A 16,357-nucleotide genomic window follows, 5' to 3' on the forward strand; every position below is an offset into this window, starting at 1 on the left:
GATTACGAGACTCGTTTCTTGTAGAATTTTGTATCTTGAAAGATAAATAACAAGTCTAATTACTTGGCAGAATTCCAATTGGATTATTTGAATACGACTAGATTGATTTTGGATATTGATTTTTGAGATCGTCCAAGTACTTTTCTTAACAATCAGGTTCACAGACTTAGTGTTCTGTACACATACTGATTGAAAAGAGGTAGAGACGTAAACTCTATATACATATTGTCAAGGATCATTCAATTGGTCTACTTGCAGTTGTATTAAGTTTTTTCCATACAGGTTGCCGAAAGAAAAAGCTGGTGGTGTACTTGGTACCTGTGCATCCTCAATACTATTATTATCAAAGATCCTCAAAGGTTGGGTGTCAGAATCCTCGTGGATCAAATGTTTATTATCAACCTCTGGCATGTCGGGATTGTTTAAAGCACCTCCCAAAATGAGAATATGTTTGAGAAGGTGCTTAAAACACCTCTCATATTTGAGGTGGTATTCAATGCACGAGCAACAATTAGAATTTTTCCCATATTTGACAAGTTGTTTGAGTAGGCGTTTAAAACACCACCAATGTATGAGATATAAATTTACCAATCGTGAGAAACACAAAAATTCTTATTTTAAAATAATGTGTATCATTTTAGGATAATTTATACCCACTTGTGATTATGGATGTTTTTATAGTGTAGATTAACTTTCCATGATTCTCGTACATAAGTTATAATTCTTAATTTTATGTTGGTATGGTTACTTGACAATCTAAATTAGGAATATATCCGTTTTTAACGAATTCAGCTGGAGTTCTATCCCGAAATGGAAAAGTATTAAGGGAATTGTCCAGGCCACCAAAAAACCCAGTTAAATTGTCAATATTGGTCATTGACTTGTCAAATTCTCATCTAAATTTACATGTACGCTCTTAACAAATCACCTTCATGTTATTAATCAATATCCATGGCAAAAACTTAAATTTTTTGTGCATCTTCAATTTATAATAACAACCAGGAAATTCCCCAAAACCCTAATCCCCAAATATGTTTTTCCATGTATTCTAAAGCACAAAAGATATCAATATAACAGTGACAGACATTCTCCTAGCATGATCAATATCAAGAGGTGATTTTAGACAGATAAAAAAAGGTTTTTACTGTTTTCTAGAATATGAAGAAGAGAGACGGACAAAGAAATACGTAAACTAGGTAAGGAGTTTCCACATGTGAATTATTGACAATTTATCTGGGTTTTTGGATGACTGGGGCAACTCTCTTCATATTTCCCATTTCAGATAGTTCCCCAACTGAATTATTGAAAATGAGACGTATTTCCAGTTTTTCTTATAATCAAATACTACATTAGTGTTCATTATGAGAATCCTTCGTTTTTTTATTGCTGCCAGTAAATGGAAAACCTACAATTTTGTGTGGAACTGGGTTTGATTTCGCGTCGAGCCGTCTTGAACATTATCTGATATGGTCTTGGAAACTTAGAAACCGGTATCCTTGGTTTCGATTCAAACATCTTGAACATTATCTGGTATGGTCTAGGAAACTTAGAAACCTGTATCCTCCTTGGGTTCGATTCTAGTTTAGCCAAAACTGTACCATGACCTAATTGAATTATAGGCTAATTCCGGTTTAGCCCAAAACCGTACCTAATCGGATTAGGCTAATTCCCGTCTCTCTTTAAAAGAAAAATCAGAGAGGGTGAAATATGTAATTTTCTCTTTCACCTCACTCCGAGTTACCCACTACTACATCCGATTCCGACCCTCTCTTTCCTCAATTTTTTCTATCTATCTTTGTTTCTCCTTGAGATTCTTTTTTTTTTCTCCCCTCTCCGTTTCCATAAAAGTATCTTTGGCTTGTTTCGATCAGATCTTAAATCACTAACAGAAAAGAAAAACCCTAAATCTCTGATAATGTCTGGCGCTGAAGGAGCTAGTGTTGTTGGTGAGACTCTTAAACCTATACTGCTTTCCATGATCTCCATCTTTTGATATAGTTTTATTATAATCTCTAGGATTCTTTGGAATCGTTTTAATAATATGAAATTCTTAATTGGTTTATGTAGATTTATACTGGATTCTTTACGATTTTGTGTTTGTTTTCTTATGATTTTATAATGTGTGTGAGTTTTTGATGATGAAAAGTGCTTAAATTATTCAAGATTGTGGGTTGAATTATGTCTCCTTTGTGATCGAGGATTTTAGGGTTTGGTTAGTTCTTATGATTTGTTGGTACTGTTTGTTGTGGTTGATTTAAAGTCTGTTTGGGTAATGTTAATGAGTTTAGGGTTTGATATTCCCTGATCAAAACTCTACCCAGTGTCTCTTTCTTTAGGCATAATAAGGTACATGAATTGAGTAGATGGAAATGGTAAGAAGTTGATTTGTTAGTGCCCTATGGACAGAATTTCAGACCGGCATAATGGTTGTTTGCTTAATACGATGACCAAATTGGAGAGTTTTTTTTTTTTTTTTTTAAAAACCTGTTGTACATCTGAATTATGACGTGCTAAAGTTTCTTTGTTGGCATAGTTAGTTGTGGTCTTATGCTATGCTGTGTACATTCTGTTCTTGATCATTTGCATTAGATTAGTACCAGGCTTATAAGCTGGACGCGCATATTAATAAAATGATAGTTTCTGAAAGACAACACATGATTGTTGATGTATGGTTTGTTTCAATACTCATGTAACTTGATTCTACATATTAATAAAATGGCAACAACCTATTCTTGTTAATGATTGTGATTTGTGACTGAGTTAAAGGTGGATTGATCACATATTCTAGGCATGTTTCTGTGAGTTATAGGTGGATTAAGCAAGGAATGTTATTGCCTCTTGTATGTACTTAAGAAAAAACACTTTCTGTATGTATCACTGGCACTATGGATACCATTCAAAGCAATAAGCACCACCAAAAACGGGGCCGATTTGACCTGCAAACAGTACGCTCGCTTGTATGGGTTACCATCTTTGGTTACAACGATGTACATTCTGTTTGGTGCTAGTTGATTATTTAGTTATTCTTTTTTTTGGGTGCATTTGAGCTGAAGATTCCTTTTAACATGCCATTGCCTTTCATATAGTTTTCTTTGTGTGAGAACCTCTTTAGGGCAATAAATCTGACAACCCACTGCATTTTACCTAATCAATACAGACTGCTAACATAGTATCTTTGCTGTGTTTTTGTTGTTGTTTAGTCCCTAGAAACTTCAGGTTGCTGGAGGAACTTGAACGTGGAGAGAAGGGTATTGGAGATGGCACGGTTAGTTACGGAATGGATGACGGAGATGACATTTACATGCGTTCTTGGACGGGTACCATAATTGGTCCTCATAATGTAAGCTTTCTTAATATATTTTCTTTGTTAACTTGCTTCAGTATTCTGCCTGCATCATTTCACATACTATTCTATTTAATCTTCCCAGATTTTTCTAATTAAGTAGATGTCATGCTATCACCAAATGTTTGTTTTTCATCTTCTTTCATGTCTTTATTGCTTTTCGTGTTTGAAGTGAACTTTCAAGGTTGCAGATTATGCTAGTGCATTAATTATTAAATATTTTGTCCGGTTATGACATATTATTGGATGTTTTGTGATTCTTTAACTATCCAGTGTGATTGACAATTGGATATTCTGTACCCATATTGTCCCTGTTCAGTAGTTGACACGAGTTCAAAATTTTCTTTTTCAGTCTGTGCATGAGGGACGCATTTATCAGTTGAAGCTATTCTGCGACAAAGATTATCCAGAAAAACCTCCAACTGTACGTTTCCATTCACGTATCAACATGACTTGTGTGAATCATGAGACTGGAGTGGTAGGTTCTCTCTCTGCAGTAAATTTTCTTTTGCATTCATTTATTTAGTTGAAGTGGACAATACATCCATCTCAAACCAAACGACTCTTCCCCTATTTAGACATCTAATGATCTGTTCAGTTAGGCCAACTATTCCTTTCTGCTGTTGGTCCTGAAACTTTGATTTAATTTTCTGCAGGTAGAACCAAAGAAGTTTGCTATGCTGTCAAATTGGCAGCGACATTACACAATGGAGACCATACTGACACAACTGAAGAAGGAGATGTCAGCCCCAGGCAATCGGAAATTGGTCCAGCCTCCTGAAGGTACTTGCTTTTAGTTGAAGAAAAAGAAGACTATAGATGGAGAAGATGAACTAATCATTTGCATATGATGTTAATACAGTTTGTAATACTTCTTATTAAAGTTTCAAGGCGCTTAAGACACCTTTACGGGTTTCAAACGTTTCCCTGTTTCTCTAATTGCATGCCTTATCTGTTTCCTAAACATGTTTGACAACTGTGTTTGAAGTATGCTGTTTGGGCAATGGGATTGTTTCTGTCAATATACTTTTAGCTAGTTTATCAATTTTGATTATTTTCCAATGCAGAGTGTTGGATGAAAAAAATGTAGGTTACTGGTTGCTATGTCTTAGTTAATCAAGTATGACTACATGTGTTAAATAGTTTCAGGGTTTAGAACTATGGTTTAGAACTATGGTTTCTTGCTGAAAGATCTTCTATGAGAAGCTAACCTGGCTTACAACGGCCTAAGAGTTGTCAATGGTAGATAGGGGTTTGGAATTCTTTTTGGTTATTCATGATGGTCAGTCCTTTTGGTTATTCATGATGGTCAGTCAGTGGAGGTTGTTGGTCACTTTTAAAACAAAAAGTTTCCCATAATTTTTGAAGCATGATCTCCGAGAACCGACGATAAAGAAATTGCAAAGATCAAATAGCCATGGTGAGGTTACAGGACTTGCAGTACTGTAACTACTGTTCTTATGAAGTTAAATAATATAGTAAAGAAACAATATACCTATAACGGAAACAAAATCTAAACAAGGAAATGACAAGCAAATATTCTGAAGGATCTAAAAGCTCTCCCCTGGGCTGTTCACATGTAAAGTCCTTCAGGCACTCCCTCTTTCTTCTTGTACATAACCTTCTCCTTTGCCTTCTTAAAGTCTGGGTGTGTCACCTTCATACGTCGTTCTCTCAAGGCAAGCAAACCTGCCTCAGTACAGATAGCCTTGATATCAGCTCCAGAGAACTCATCCTTAGTCATCACAAACTCTTCCAAGTCAACATCATCTGCCAGTGTCATCCTTGAAGTATGAATCTGGAAAATGTGTCTCCTTGTTTTGGTGTCAGGAAGAGGGAATTCAATTTTCCTATCTATTCGTCCAGGCCTTAGCAAGGCAGGATCAAGACTTTCAATTCTGTTTGTTGCAAGAATAACCTTAACATCTCCTCTTGAATCAAAACCATCCAACTGGTTCAGCAGCTCTAACATGGTCCTCTGAATCTCACGCTCACCTCCCGAATGTGCATCATACCTTTTAGTACCAACTGCATCAATTTCATCAATGAAGACAATGGAAGGTGAAAGGTCATCAGCAACCCTGAAAAGTTCCCTGACTAACTTTGGACCTTCTCCCAAGTACTTCTGGATCAATTCACTTCCAGTAACACGCAAGAAAGTAGCTGATGTTGAGTTGGCCACTGCCTTAGCAAGCAAGGTCTTTCCTGTTCCAGGCTCTCCATAAAGGATGACTCCCTTGGGAGGTTTAATACCAATATCTTCATACAACTCAGGATGAGTAAGTGGAAGCTCAACTGCCTCTTTAATTTCCTGAATCTGTGCATCTAATCCACCAATGGCTGCATACGATTCCATTGGAGCCTTCTCCACCTTCATAACAGACACCATGGGGTCAACATCATCTTGAAGAAGCCCAACAACATGGTGAGTCTGGTTATTCATAAGAACAGCACAACCAGGTTCAAGTTGATCTTTATCAACAAAAGACATAACCCCAACATAAGAATCAGACGTAGTAGCAGAAGAAACAATAACATGATTCTCATCAACAAATTCTTCGAGGTTACCAACTTTCATAGGTGTACCTCTTATCGCATCAACTTTAGATCTCTCTTCTTCATGCTTATCTTCTTGTGGTTTCAATCTCTCTTGATTGTTCACAAATTCTTCTTCCATTAACAAATAGTCTTTAATCCTTTCAAGTTTTAATAATCGAAGTTTACATTTAGCTGATGGTGTTACTGCTGGTAATCTTGTTGCTGTTTCTGATCCTTTTTGTTTTCGCTGTTTTCGACCAACTCTTGTTGGTGGTTCAAAGTGCTTCTTCCCTTTCTTGTTATCAGCACCATCGTTTCTTCCATCTCCTGGTGCCTGCTGATCTGCTCCCTGTTTGTTCATTCCGCCTGGTGTTCCTTGACCCATCTTTCTCGAGGTAAAGTTTCTTGAAGACGAAGAAAAATATAAGTGGTTTCTAGAGAGACAATGGAAATCAATAAAACCTAGCTGAATAAAATTTTCTCACACACACAAAAAAAAGTCTATGGCTCAATGGCCTTAAATACTAATAATACCGACTTCAGATTCCTGGAACAATTATGTTGACTTTCCTAACATATGCAAAATTCTTATTACACCTCCAATTGCCATAAGGAGTCTCGGTTAGACTTGGTTTCTAACACTCGAACCATATGGGCCTTCCAGCTGTGGGAGCAAGCACCCTTGACAACCTTACATCCTGGCTACTACTTTTAGTAAAGTTTGACTGGGAGGCGTGGGCGGAGGTAAACCTCCAGTGGGGTTAACTTGGGGATGGTTAAACTTGAACCTTCCGTCATGTCTATTACTAATCCTGCTGCGTCATTGTCAAAATCGAATGCATGAAGCAGACGAGCAAGCGCCATATGAATTGTTTGGAGGGCGAAGTCGATCCCTGGACACATCCTTCTTCCTGAACCAAATGGTAGATACTCAAAGTTTTGACCTCTGAAGTCCAAGTTTACGGCCTCACCACCAGAACCACCATTGAGTTGTGGAAGAAACCTCTCCGGCTTGAACTCTGAGGGGTTTGACCACACTCGAGGGTCACGGTGCAGTTTCCATAGGTTGACAAACAGACGTGTTCCTGCTCTCACTTCATATCCACCAACACTGCAGTCTTCAATAGCCTCGTGGGGTACGTCGAGTGGGCCAGCAGGGTACATCCGGAGCGTCTCCTTAACAATTGCCTGGAGGTAGACAAGATCATTGATGTCGTGTTCCTCTATGTTTCCGTCCTTGCCTACTTTGGTGTCAAGCTCATCCTGAGCCTTTCTTAAGACAGTAGGATTAGTTATTAGCAGCGCGAGAACCCATGTCAGTGTGACTGATGTGGTATCAGCGCCAGCTGCTATAACTTGCTACAAGTACGACAGAACTTAGTTAACTTGAATATTAAGTGTGCAAGAACCAAGAATGTTTCGAACTAACTGGGATAAAGCCATCCAGCACATAGCAACTCAGTAATTCGGATGTTGCAGATGTTTTATGAATAAAAGATTCTCTGAAATTTCTAATATTTACCACACATTGGGTCACAAGATCTCTTTAAATGCAGTATTTTGATTCTAATGTAATGGAGACTCAAGTACGAGTCTCACATTTATCGCTTTTACAATGCAAAAAGCTAATAGGACTATCTTCCTGAACACTTGAGAAATCAGGTTATGAAGTCGTGTCACCATGAACCTCAGTCTACCAGTCGGCACACCAAGCTAAGTTTTTGTGACTGGTCCAACCAACAATGCTAGTTGGAAAAGTGGGGATGATTTCAGTTTTACCCCGGACCTATGTTGTGAAAGGCGACCTAGGGGATCGCCTTGGCGCACGAGTCGTGCAGAGGGGCCTAATTAATATACCCGGTGCAAAAATGTGAGCATTTAACTTTTATGGGTGCCTAGGCGAGGCGAAGCGAACGGGTTGGCACCTCATCTCGCCTAGCGCCTCAAACAACATTGCCCGGGATAATTGCTTTCTATGTTGCATCTTTAATATTATGGAAGTTTAACTACATACCAGACAGGTGGCTTTGATTACAGTGTCACGGCTGAAACCAAAGAAGAGATCATCATTTCCCTCATCAAGAACTGTCATCAACACGTCCATGAAATCTTTTGCATCGTCATGATTACTACCTCCTGCTGCTGAGCTTGATAGTAACGTCTGTCTTCTTTGGTGCCGATGCTCTTCAAGCCACTTTGAAACAATGAAATCCATGTCCTTGGCTACTCTTTTCATGCGTTTGTTTTGTCCATCCACATCCAGCCACCCAAGGAATGGAAATGCATCAGATGCAACCGCAGCTCCTGCTAGTGCGAAGAATTCTATGATGGTCTTATGGAGCTTCTGACCTTCTTCTTCCTCTTTGTTAAGACCATCCATGGAGTCACATTCATGATTGCTGTCGCTAATGAAAAATATTGATTTTCCAGCAACCAACTTCAACGCCACATTCAAGGTTAGCTGCCCAAATATTTGGCTCATGTCGACTTTAACTAAACCAGCTGCCGCGTTATTTTCTTTTATTTGGTTTTGACTTTCAATCCAGCGTCGATGCAAGTGTTTCATACAGTTTCCAATCTCCGAATAAGGAAGGTGCTTGAGAAGCTCGAGACGCCTATGCGAGAGTAGATGGAGCGTAGCGATCTTACGGATCTCTCGCCAGTAAGGACCGTACGTGGAAAAACAAAACGAGGCGAAAGTAAGGTACTTGTTGGCAGCACTCGATGGGCGGCCAGCGAGGAACCTGTCGTTGGTGGTGAAGCACTCTTTAGACATCTCCCAACTGCTTACAACAAGGGTCGGATACATACCAAACCGGACTATGAAGATGGGTCCATAGATGTCAGACATGTCTGCAAGGATTTTGAATAGAGGTCTTGATCCTAGTAGCTGAGAAAGATGACCTAATATAGGCCATGCACCTGCAACTTCAGGTGGTGACACTTTCGTATTCCTTGGCAACCTTAAAACTGAAATCCATATGTAATAGAAGAAAGATAACAAAGCTAATAAGCCTGCAATTCTGGCAAAAGAGCAGTGGTTGATGAACATTTTAAGATCCATCCTATGTAGATGTCTCTCCGTCAGTTAGTCGATTGTGATTATGAAAAGAATCTTGATAGTTGAAGAAAATAACAAAGGTTGATAGTTTGATAATGGTGTGAAGGCTAGAAGTGATGAACTTATTTGGCAACTGGAACACATGACTCAATATTTATTTTTACTACTTTCAGTTATTTGGATGGCGGAGGATTGTGCTTATCGGGTAAGGGATGCTTAAAGAGGAATCTTGAGTGACCCACACATGGACTTTAATCAATAAACAGAATCTGGAGACTTGTTGTTTTCTTTCGTGGATAAGTTTTGATCTCTTTCATTTGTGCTTGTACGTGCCTGCATTATGAGTAAGTACCTCGTCTAAGGCTTCTTCTGTGATTAAGGCCGATGGGTTTGTGTTTACCATGTTTATATATGTTGGTTTATCATCCTGAGCAATAATGGGAAAAGCACCGTTTTTAAGTTTTTTTTTTTGTTCAGAACCTCTAAGATATCTTCTTGTTCTGGTCGATCAGGTAATGAAATAACAATAGACTGTACAGGTGCTTATGCCTATTTTAATATGGATTAAATTCGGAACAAACGGTATAACAATATCAACCAGATTACTGCATTTGTCTATTTGCGTGGTCCTGGGGTCCTTTAGGATGGGTACCTAGTGAGATATTCTAACTTGAGATAACATCAGCATTCGGCAGCTCAAAATATCAATGTTGTGGTGAATATGTTCTTCACCTTCCTAATTGCTCAGATTTTCTTGAACATGTTATGCCATATGAAGTTTGGACAGTTGTTGTTTTTCGGTGGTTTTGTGGGGCATCATGACTCTTTTTCGTCTACTTCTTTGTACCCAAGACCAAAGGAATTCCAAGTTTCCAACCGAAGAAATGTCCCAAGTATAAAAAAATCATTGGTGCTGGGGAAGATATCTATTCCTCAAGATGTTGAGTTGGAGGGCAAGCGCAAAACTTATATGCCGTGATCAAGAACAAGGGCACATGCAAGATGTATTTCTTTTGTTTGGTCTGCCATAGTTTTAGTAAATATACATTTTCTTTTTCCTTATCCGTTTCAGTATGCTAGTAGTTAACCAAATTTCCTTTTTTTTTTTTTTTTTTTTTTTTGTTTTGAGTATTATCTGCATCTTTAAAGGCCTTTTCTTGAATGGCACTTGTTGGTTCATTTATCTTAGAAGGTTATTATTGGGGCGTCACGTTCCATTAGAGGGGCGTCATCTAACAGAACAAAAACGGGTCATCCATAAGTAATATCAAAACCCCTTATCTCAAATAATGTTGTAATGACCAAACAACCCTTATGTAATTAATTTTATTTTAATTTAATTATTATCTAATTAAATTAAGAAGATGAATTTTTTGTTATATATTTGTGAATTCTGGGACAGTTTTTGTGGGAAAAAAAACTAGAGAGAAGAGGAAAAAGCTAAAAATTGAAGATTTCTTTCGAAACCTAGATTTTTTGATTCATTCAACAAAAATGGATGAAACAAGTTATCAATTCGAGGTGGGTGAATCTTTGTATGATAGAGAAAACAAGTTTTACATTCCTCGTATTGGAGATCAAGAGATGGATGATTTGTTAGATGGTAGAGAGGGTTTAACACAAAGTGATGATGAATCTCAACCAATTGAAGAAATAAATCAACAAAGTGAAGGACCAATGGTTGAAAATCAACAGGTACAGCTCTAAACTATCTCCCATGGGTTCAATTTCGCTCAAAACTAGCTTAAGTACGCAAAATTTTTGAGATTTTTAGACTTTCATGGAAAATTACGGTTGGGTTTAGCTTCGTTGTCAACCGTAATTTAGGTTTATGTCTAGGTTTTGGAAGAACTTCAAACTGTAACTGGTTTCCAATAGGACAAAATTGAATTACGGTTGGTAATATGTCATGCCAAACACTTCAAAAACCCATACGTGGGAGAATACGTCTGGAAAGTTTACTTCGCGAACCTAGACGTAGAAGATTACGTCTGGAAATATTACATCACGAACCTAGACGTAATCCAATTTGAAGCTTCTTTTAAAACATCCAGGGAGAATTACGTCTAGGTTAGCCTATAAGATAAACCTGGATGTAAATTCATTTTCTACGGTTGGAATTAAAAGGAACCTGGACGTGATTTCAATTTCTACGGTTGAAATGAAGAGAAACATGGACGTAAACCAACATGCAAGCTAATTCTACGGTTTGAATTCATCCAAACCTGGACGTAAGTTCTTCAAAAACTGAAATTACGGTTGGCGAACCTAGACGTAATCGCAACGATGAAGTAAATTGAAGCTTAATTGAAATTACTGAGAAGGAAGAGGAACAGTTTTTGTGTGAATTAGAATAGAAAAAATTAGGTTTTTAAATTTTTATTTTAGTTCAAGGGTAATCTAGACATTTTGTTTATGTGTTAGGATACCCCATAACCTCTTTTTTGGACACTAAGAATCCAAGTGGAGCCCCTCTAATGGAGTGTGACGCCCCAATAGTAGCTTTCTTATCTTACTGATTCTCTATATAAAAATAGAGTTTTTTCGAGCGTTGTGGTTAACCGGAGCTTCTGCTTGATTCTGGCTCCACCATTATAATTTATTTTGGTAATTTTATAAAAATTCGGGTAAAAAAATCCGAGAAAATATCTTTTAAGCTATAAGATATTTTCTGGACAATCATATTCAAGAAAAATATTTCCTAAATTAAGTAAATTTTAAGAAAATTTTATAAATTACCAAATAAATTCAAAAAAAAATCATAATTAATTCCTAACATTAAACATACAAATAAATACAATAATTAAATAAAATCATGTTTATCCAATTTATTATGATTAAACTATAAACACTAAATTATGCACCATGATTGTCATCACAGAATTAAATCAATCACAAAATTAAGAAAAAAGTCCAATGTCCGATTACACTTCTTAAAATTAAATTAATTCCTAATTACAATTCCAATATGCCAATAATTAAACAAATTTTAATAAAAATTAGGATGAAAATAGAAAATTATCCACCAAATTTAGATGATTAATGATTAAAACTTAAAACAAAAATACCTTTTGATGATCAAAGTGTACTTCTTCTGCAGAAAAATCGGCAAATCCTGTCAAATAGTTGAAAAGAAACTTATTAATGGTTTTTTTAAGCAAAACCATAAACATCAATCCAGAGCAAAATAAAACAAGGAAATATATAAAAATCATGGAAAGAATAGCAAAATGAGCTTCAATAATTTTTGTTAGTATTATTCATTCTAAAAAAAATAAAAAAATAAAATTAGTTGTTATCCCTAGACATGCACGATATTCTTAGTATGTATTATTTATTTTTGACAATAATATAGAAAAAGAATAAAAAAATATTTATTTTCATTATTATTTTTTGTGTGAACTTTGGAATAAAATATTTTTATTATATAAGAGTTTTTGATATTTTTAGACATGTATCAAATTATTTTTATAGAAAAATCTTTATTTTATGGAAATTGTGGTTATGTTATATCTATATAAAGCATTTTCCATTTAATAAATGAATAAATATAAAGAGAATTTCTATTCTGACTAATATTATTACCGAAAAAGTGTTATATTCATTTTTTATTTCCAAAACAAGTCTTCTTTTTATGAGTATCTCTATATAAATCCTTCAAGAAGAGGCAAAACATGTTTCCACGTTGTTTTTCTCTTTCATGATTTTTTTGGTTTTCTTTTTCTCTAATAAATTATTTATTTTGCAGGTGCTTGGATTATGCACCTATTATAGTTGTTGTACCACGACATACGTAAAGAAATATTAAGGGATAAACTCAGGTAAAACTTCGGTACTCTTTAATTCATAAATCACGGAACTCATCAGTAATTCATAAAGGTCATGAAACTAATCGACGGTAACATCGTTGTATTTGGTTTTGATATTTTTATTATTTTTTTGTTTAATTTCTTACAGGTCCTCGGTATATTTTTTTTTGTGGTTTTACAGCTTCAGTTATGTTTTTTTATGGCAGTTAAAGAAAAGGGTAACTGATGTCAGCATAGTTTTGATTTTCATATTTTATTTTGATTCTCTCTGTTTAGTTATATAATTCGATTTTCATATTTTATTTTGATTCTCTCTGTTTAGTTATATAATTCGTCTGTGTAATTATATACACAAATTTAATATCAATTTTTTTCTATTTGCTGGAGGAGGATCCACGTGTTTGTATTTTTGACTTCAACAAGTTGTTCCTGTAAGTATTCCCTTATATTTTTAATATAGCGGGTGATGACTCCTTTTTTTATCGGCATATAGCTGGTGATGATACATGGATCTGAAACAATGGAGGCAACCTATGGTGATGATACGTGGATCTGAAACAACGGATGTAACCTATGGTGATGATACATGGATCTGAAACAACAGAGGCAGCCTATTTTGTATGGTTATTGAGAAAATCTCGCAAATTCTTGCCCTACTTTTTCTCACAGATTTAGTTTATTCTTTTTAATTTTGCAGGTACGATTTTTACTTTATCAAAATATTTACTGAAAAGATATGTATTTTACTACAAAAACCTAACTTTATTTTCCATTATGTTTTTTCTCCCCCACTATCCGTATGTGCATGTTATCTACTAACCAATCTAATTTTTGTCACCAGAAGTTTCAGTTTTACTACCCAATCTCTTCCCTTGATATCCAGGTGACTCTACAACAAAAATGTGAAGCTAAAATTGGGGTTTAGCATAAAACATGAAGAAAAGAAAAATATATAAAATATATCTAAGTTCATATTTGTGTAATTATTTGTGGGTACTTTTAAATGCTTAATTTTTGTGTAGGCTAATGTAAAATATTTCAGTTAAGTGAAGGAGCTGGTGGATCGTGATGTTCATACTCATATATCCAATGGTTTTGAGGAGGCTGGTTAATTTGTGGATTAATCAATGTTCCACTCAAACAGGTAACGATCATCTGGATTGGTTATTTATTATGAGTTTCTTTCATTTATATTAAGTTGCATCAGATTTAGTCTTTCTATGGAGGTAATATTATTTTACTTCATTTTGAATAGCCATGTCTATCCTGATTAGGTGGCTCCCCATGCTATAACTTATTGAAAACAATTTCCGCTAATTCTCACTTTTGTTCATTTTTTTAATCTTTTATTTCAGCTTTAATCATGGTAATCATATCAACAATGTAATATCACAATTTTGATTTACAATGTTTTTTATATTAAGTTTTTTAGTAATGCAGATGATTATTATTATCATTGTTTTTGGTTTTTATATTTTTATTATATTTTTTTTCACCATTGATTTTTAGGTGTTTGCAGCTTCAGTAAGAGAATAATATCCTTTATTTTGATTTGTGGTAAGAGAATAAGATCAACAATATCATCTCAAATTTTGTTATTTGATTTTTATTTTCTCTATTTAGTTTTTGTTTGTATAATACAAAGGACTCAATCTCACAAGTAGTTGTTGAAGTAATAATCATCAAGTACATGTAGTCGATATCCTTGACGGAGAAGAAAGCCGGTGGTAGTCCCGTAGTCCCCTTTTCTAAACCCCTAACTTTCAGTTTTTTGGAGGTTTTTTAAGATAAGTTTTGGCCCTCATATTTATACTTAGTCATAGAACTCATGGATTAAAATAGATGGTTCCAAAAAATTAATAATCATCCATTTCAATTATATGTTCTCTTATATTTGTTGGTTTGGTTGTTTGATTTGCAGTTCGGGGTTTAACGGGCGGTCGAATAAGCAATCAGGCCAAAGGAGCAGTTCGGTTAATACCATTTAATAATAATCCAGTCTTTCTTATATATATTTTCATTTGTATCCGCATAGCATTAGTCGGCGGGTTGACTGTTATTTGGTTATGCCTGTAGATTGAGCTTGAGATTGCCCATGGGGTGAAAGGCAATCATCTTCATTTGATATTCGCTCTGAATGTTTAGATTCATAAAGCACAAAGATTGTTAGAAATTTTTTGTTTGAATTGATATCTATTCCATCTACATTTCCTTTTTTATAACCAATATGTGGTTTTGAGCCTCATTTGATGTCTTGACAGTTCTGTTTCTCTCAATTTTTCTTTTTTCTTTTTTTCCTTTTCTTTTTTATAGTCCTGGTTCTTAGGTTACCTGCTTCTGCTTAATAGCAAGATCCAAAGGTTCATATTAATATCCAGGATCTCCGATTGCCAAATTCACAATCCCGCTTCTGGCACATCTATAAACACTGTCCAATATTCTTTTTGGGGTATTTTTATCTATTCAATTATATATGTTTTCTAAATAACGTTTTAGTTTCACATTGCAAATTAAATGATTGTAGAATCCATTTAACTTAGGTTTTAAGCTTATATTATAAATTAGTTTGTGTTGTATTTCAAGTTCTAAGCTCTTGACATAAATTAAGATCTTTATGTACTATATTGATTGTGGTAACTGTAACTCATATAGACAAAACGAATTGAGCAAAGGACACTAACTCATATAATTAAATGTTCATCAAAGAAGAACCAATGTTCACCAAAAAAAAACAATTAAAGATTAGCTGGTATCCGATTATTTTATACGAACCAATTTCATTATACTCTAGATCTTTTTTAATATAAAATTATGATATGACTTTTTAAATTTCAAGATGTCTTGGTTATAATGGAAATGGGTTTTTGTGTCTTACTCTTATAGTTATGTTGTATTTTCCTTGAGCCACATATGGTGTAACCATATGGGATTCTTGGATTGAGTTTTCTTTGACATTTAAAACTTACTTTACGTTCTTTGATGATGATAGTAAATTTATATTCTTCTAACAGTTAATCTCTAGAATATAAGGAGGGTTATAATTGTATTGTATTGTATTTTATTGTTTCTTTTAGTTTTGCTTGACAGTTCCAAACAAAACCAAATTCAATTTGCAACCATCCAAGTGTATTTTTTGGGTCATTTATAGCAGTTTGGTGTAATAATAAGATTCTTCAGATCTGTGGTTCATCATCCATATACTTTAATCTGTTTACTACATTTATGCGGAGCCAGTGAACCAGACAGAGGATGTTGTGGTCATAATGCACCGGTTCAAATTGGTCTGCCCTCCAGTGTTGCATTTGAACTTTTAAAAGTACAACTATCCCCTTGAGTTCAATCCCTGGAGAAATGGGATAGGGTAATATATTACACATTTTTCTTGTTTTTATTGCATGGCTACCAATTCACATCATATAATTTTTTTACAGGGAGTGAAATTGAATGGATGTGTTTGTGTGTGCATGTAACAAAAAGAGAGACGAGACCGAATTTGATGTGTGAATTTTCGGGTGGACAACAATCTAAGGGACTTATGGTTTAGCATTTCCAAATAACTTGAACATTAATATTTCAAAGAACAGTAACAGAAAGAAGAACACAAAA

General features: G+C 35.2%; 3 protein-coding genes across 3 annotated transcripts; 1 reads left to right on the plus strand and 2 right to left on the minus strand.

Moving 5' to 3' along the window:
* Positions 1 to 1,778: 1,778 nt before the first annotated feature.
* Positions 1,779 to 4,405, plus strand: LOC113338252 (ubiquitin-conjugating enzyme E2 variant 1D-like). The gene is made up of 4 exons (XM_026583703.1): positions 1,779 to 1,946; positions 3,201 to 3,340; positions 3,696 to 3,821; positions 4,000 to 4,405. Exons 1-4 carry the CDS (start codon positions 1,916 to 1,918, stop codon positions 4,138 to 4,140), a joined length of 438 nt encoding a protein of 145 aa, XP_026439488.1. The 5' UTR covers positions 1,779 to 1,915; the 3' UTR covers positions 4,141 to 4,405.
* Positions 4,406 to 4,724: 319 nt separating this feature from the next.
* On the minus strand, positions 4,725 to 6,299 carry LOC113338258 (26S proteasome regulatory subunit 4 homolog A-like). Its single transcript, XM_026583712.1, has one exon. It carries the CDS (start codon positions 6,264 to 6,266, stop codon positions 4,917 to 4,919), a length of 1,350 nt encoding a protein of 449 aa, XP_026439497.1. The 5' UTR covers positions 6,267 to 6,299; the 3' UTR covers positions 4,725 to 4,916.
* Positions 6,300 to 6,385: 86 nt separating this feature from the next.
* On the minus strand, positions 6,386 to 9,063 carry LOC113338257 (cytochrome P450 CYP82D47-like). The gene is made up of 2 exons (XM_026583711.1): positions 7,896 to 9,063; positions 6,386 to 7,240 (listed from the first exon to the last, which is right to left on the minus strand). Exons 1-2 carry the CDS (start codon positions 8,943 to 8,945, stop codon positions 6,593 to 6,595), a joined length of 1,698 nt encoding a protein of 565 aa, XP_026439496.1. The 5' UTR covers positions 8,946 to 9,063; the 3' UTR covers positions 6,386 to 6,592.
* Between the last annotated feature and the right edge of the window lie 7,294 nt (positions 9,064 to 16,357).

The sequence above is a fragment of the Papaver somniferum genome, unplaced genomic scaffold, assembly GCF_003573695.1.
Source record: "Papaver somniferum cultivar HN1 unplaced genomic scaffold, ASM357369v1 unplaced-scaffold_19, whole genome shotgun sequence".
NCBI lineage: Eukaryota > Viridiplantae > Streptophyta > Magnoliopsida > Ranunculales > Papaveraceae > Papaver > Papaver somniferum.

Coding starts and splice junctions, on each gene's coding strand:
- LOC113338257 (XM_026583711.1), bottom strand. CDS start 8,945: ATGGATCTTAAAATGTTCATCAACCACTGCTCTTTTGCCAGAATTGCA. Junction 7,241..7,895: donor TAATCAAAGCCACCTGTCTG/GTATGTAGTTAA, acceptor TCGTACTTGTAG/CAAGTTATAGCAGCTGGCGC.
- LOC113338258 (XM_026583712.1), bottom strand. CDS start 6,266: ATGGGTCAAGGAACACCAGGCGGAATGAACAAACAGGGAGCAGATCAG.
- LOC113338252 (XM_026583703.1), top strand. CDS start 1,916: ATGTCTGGCGCTGAAGGAGCTAGTGTTGTTG. Junction 1,947..3,200: donor TGAAGGAGCTAGTGTTGTTG/GTGAGACTCTTA, acceptor GTTGTTGTTTAG/TCCCTAGAAACTTCAGGTTG. Junction 3,822..3,999: donor TGAATCATGAGACTGGAGTG/GTAGGTTCTCTC, acceptor AATTTTCTGCAG/GTAGAACCAAAGAAGTTTGC.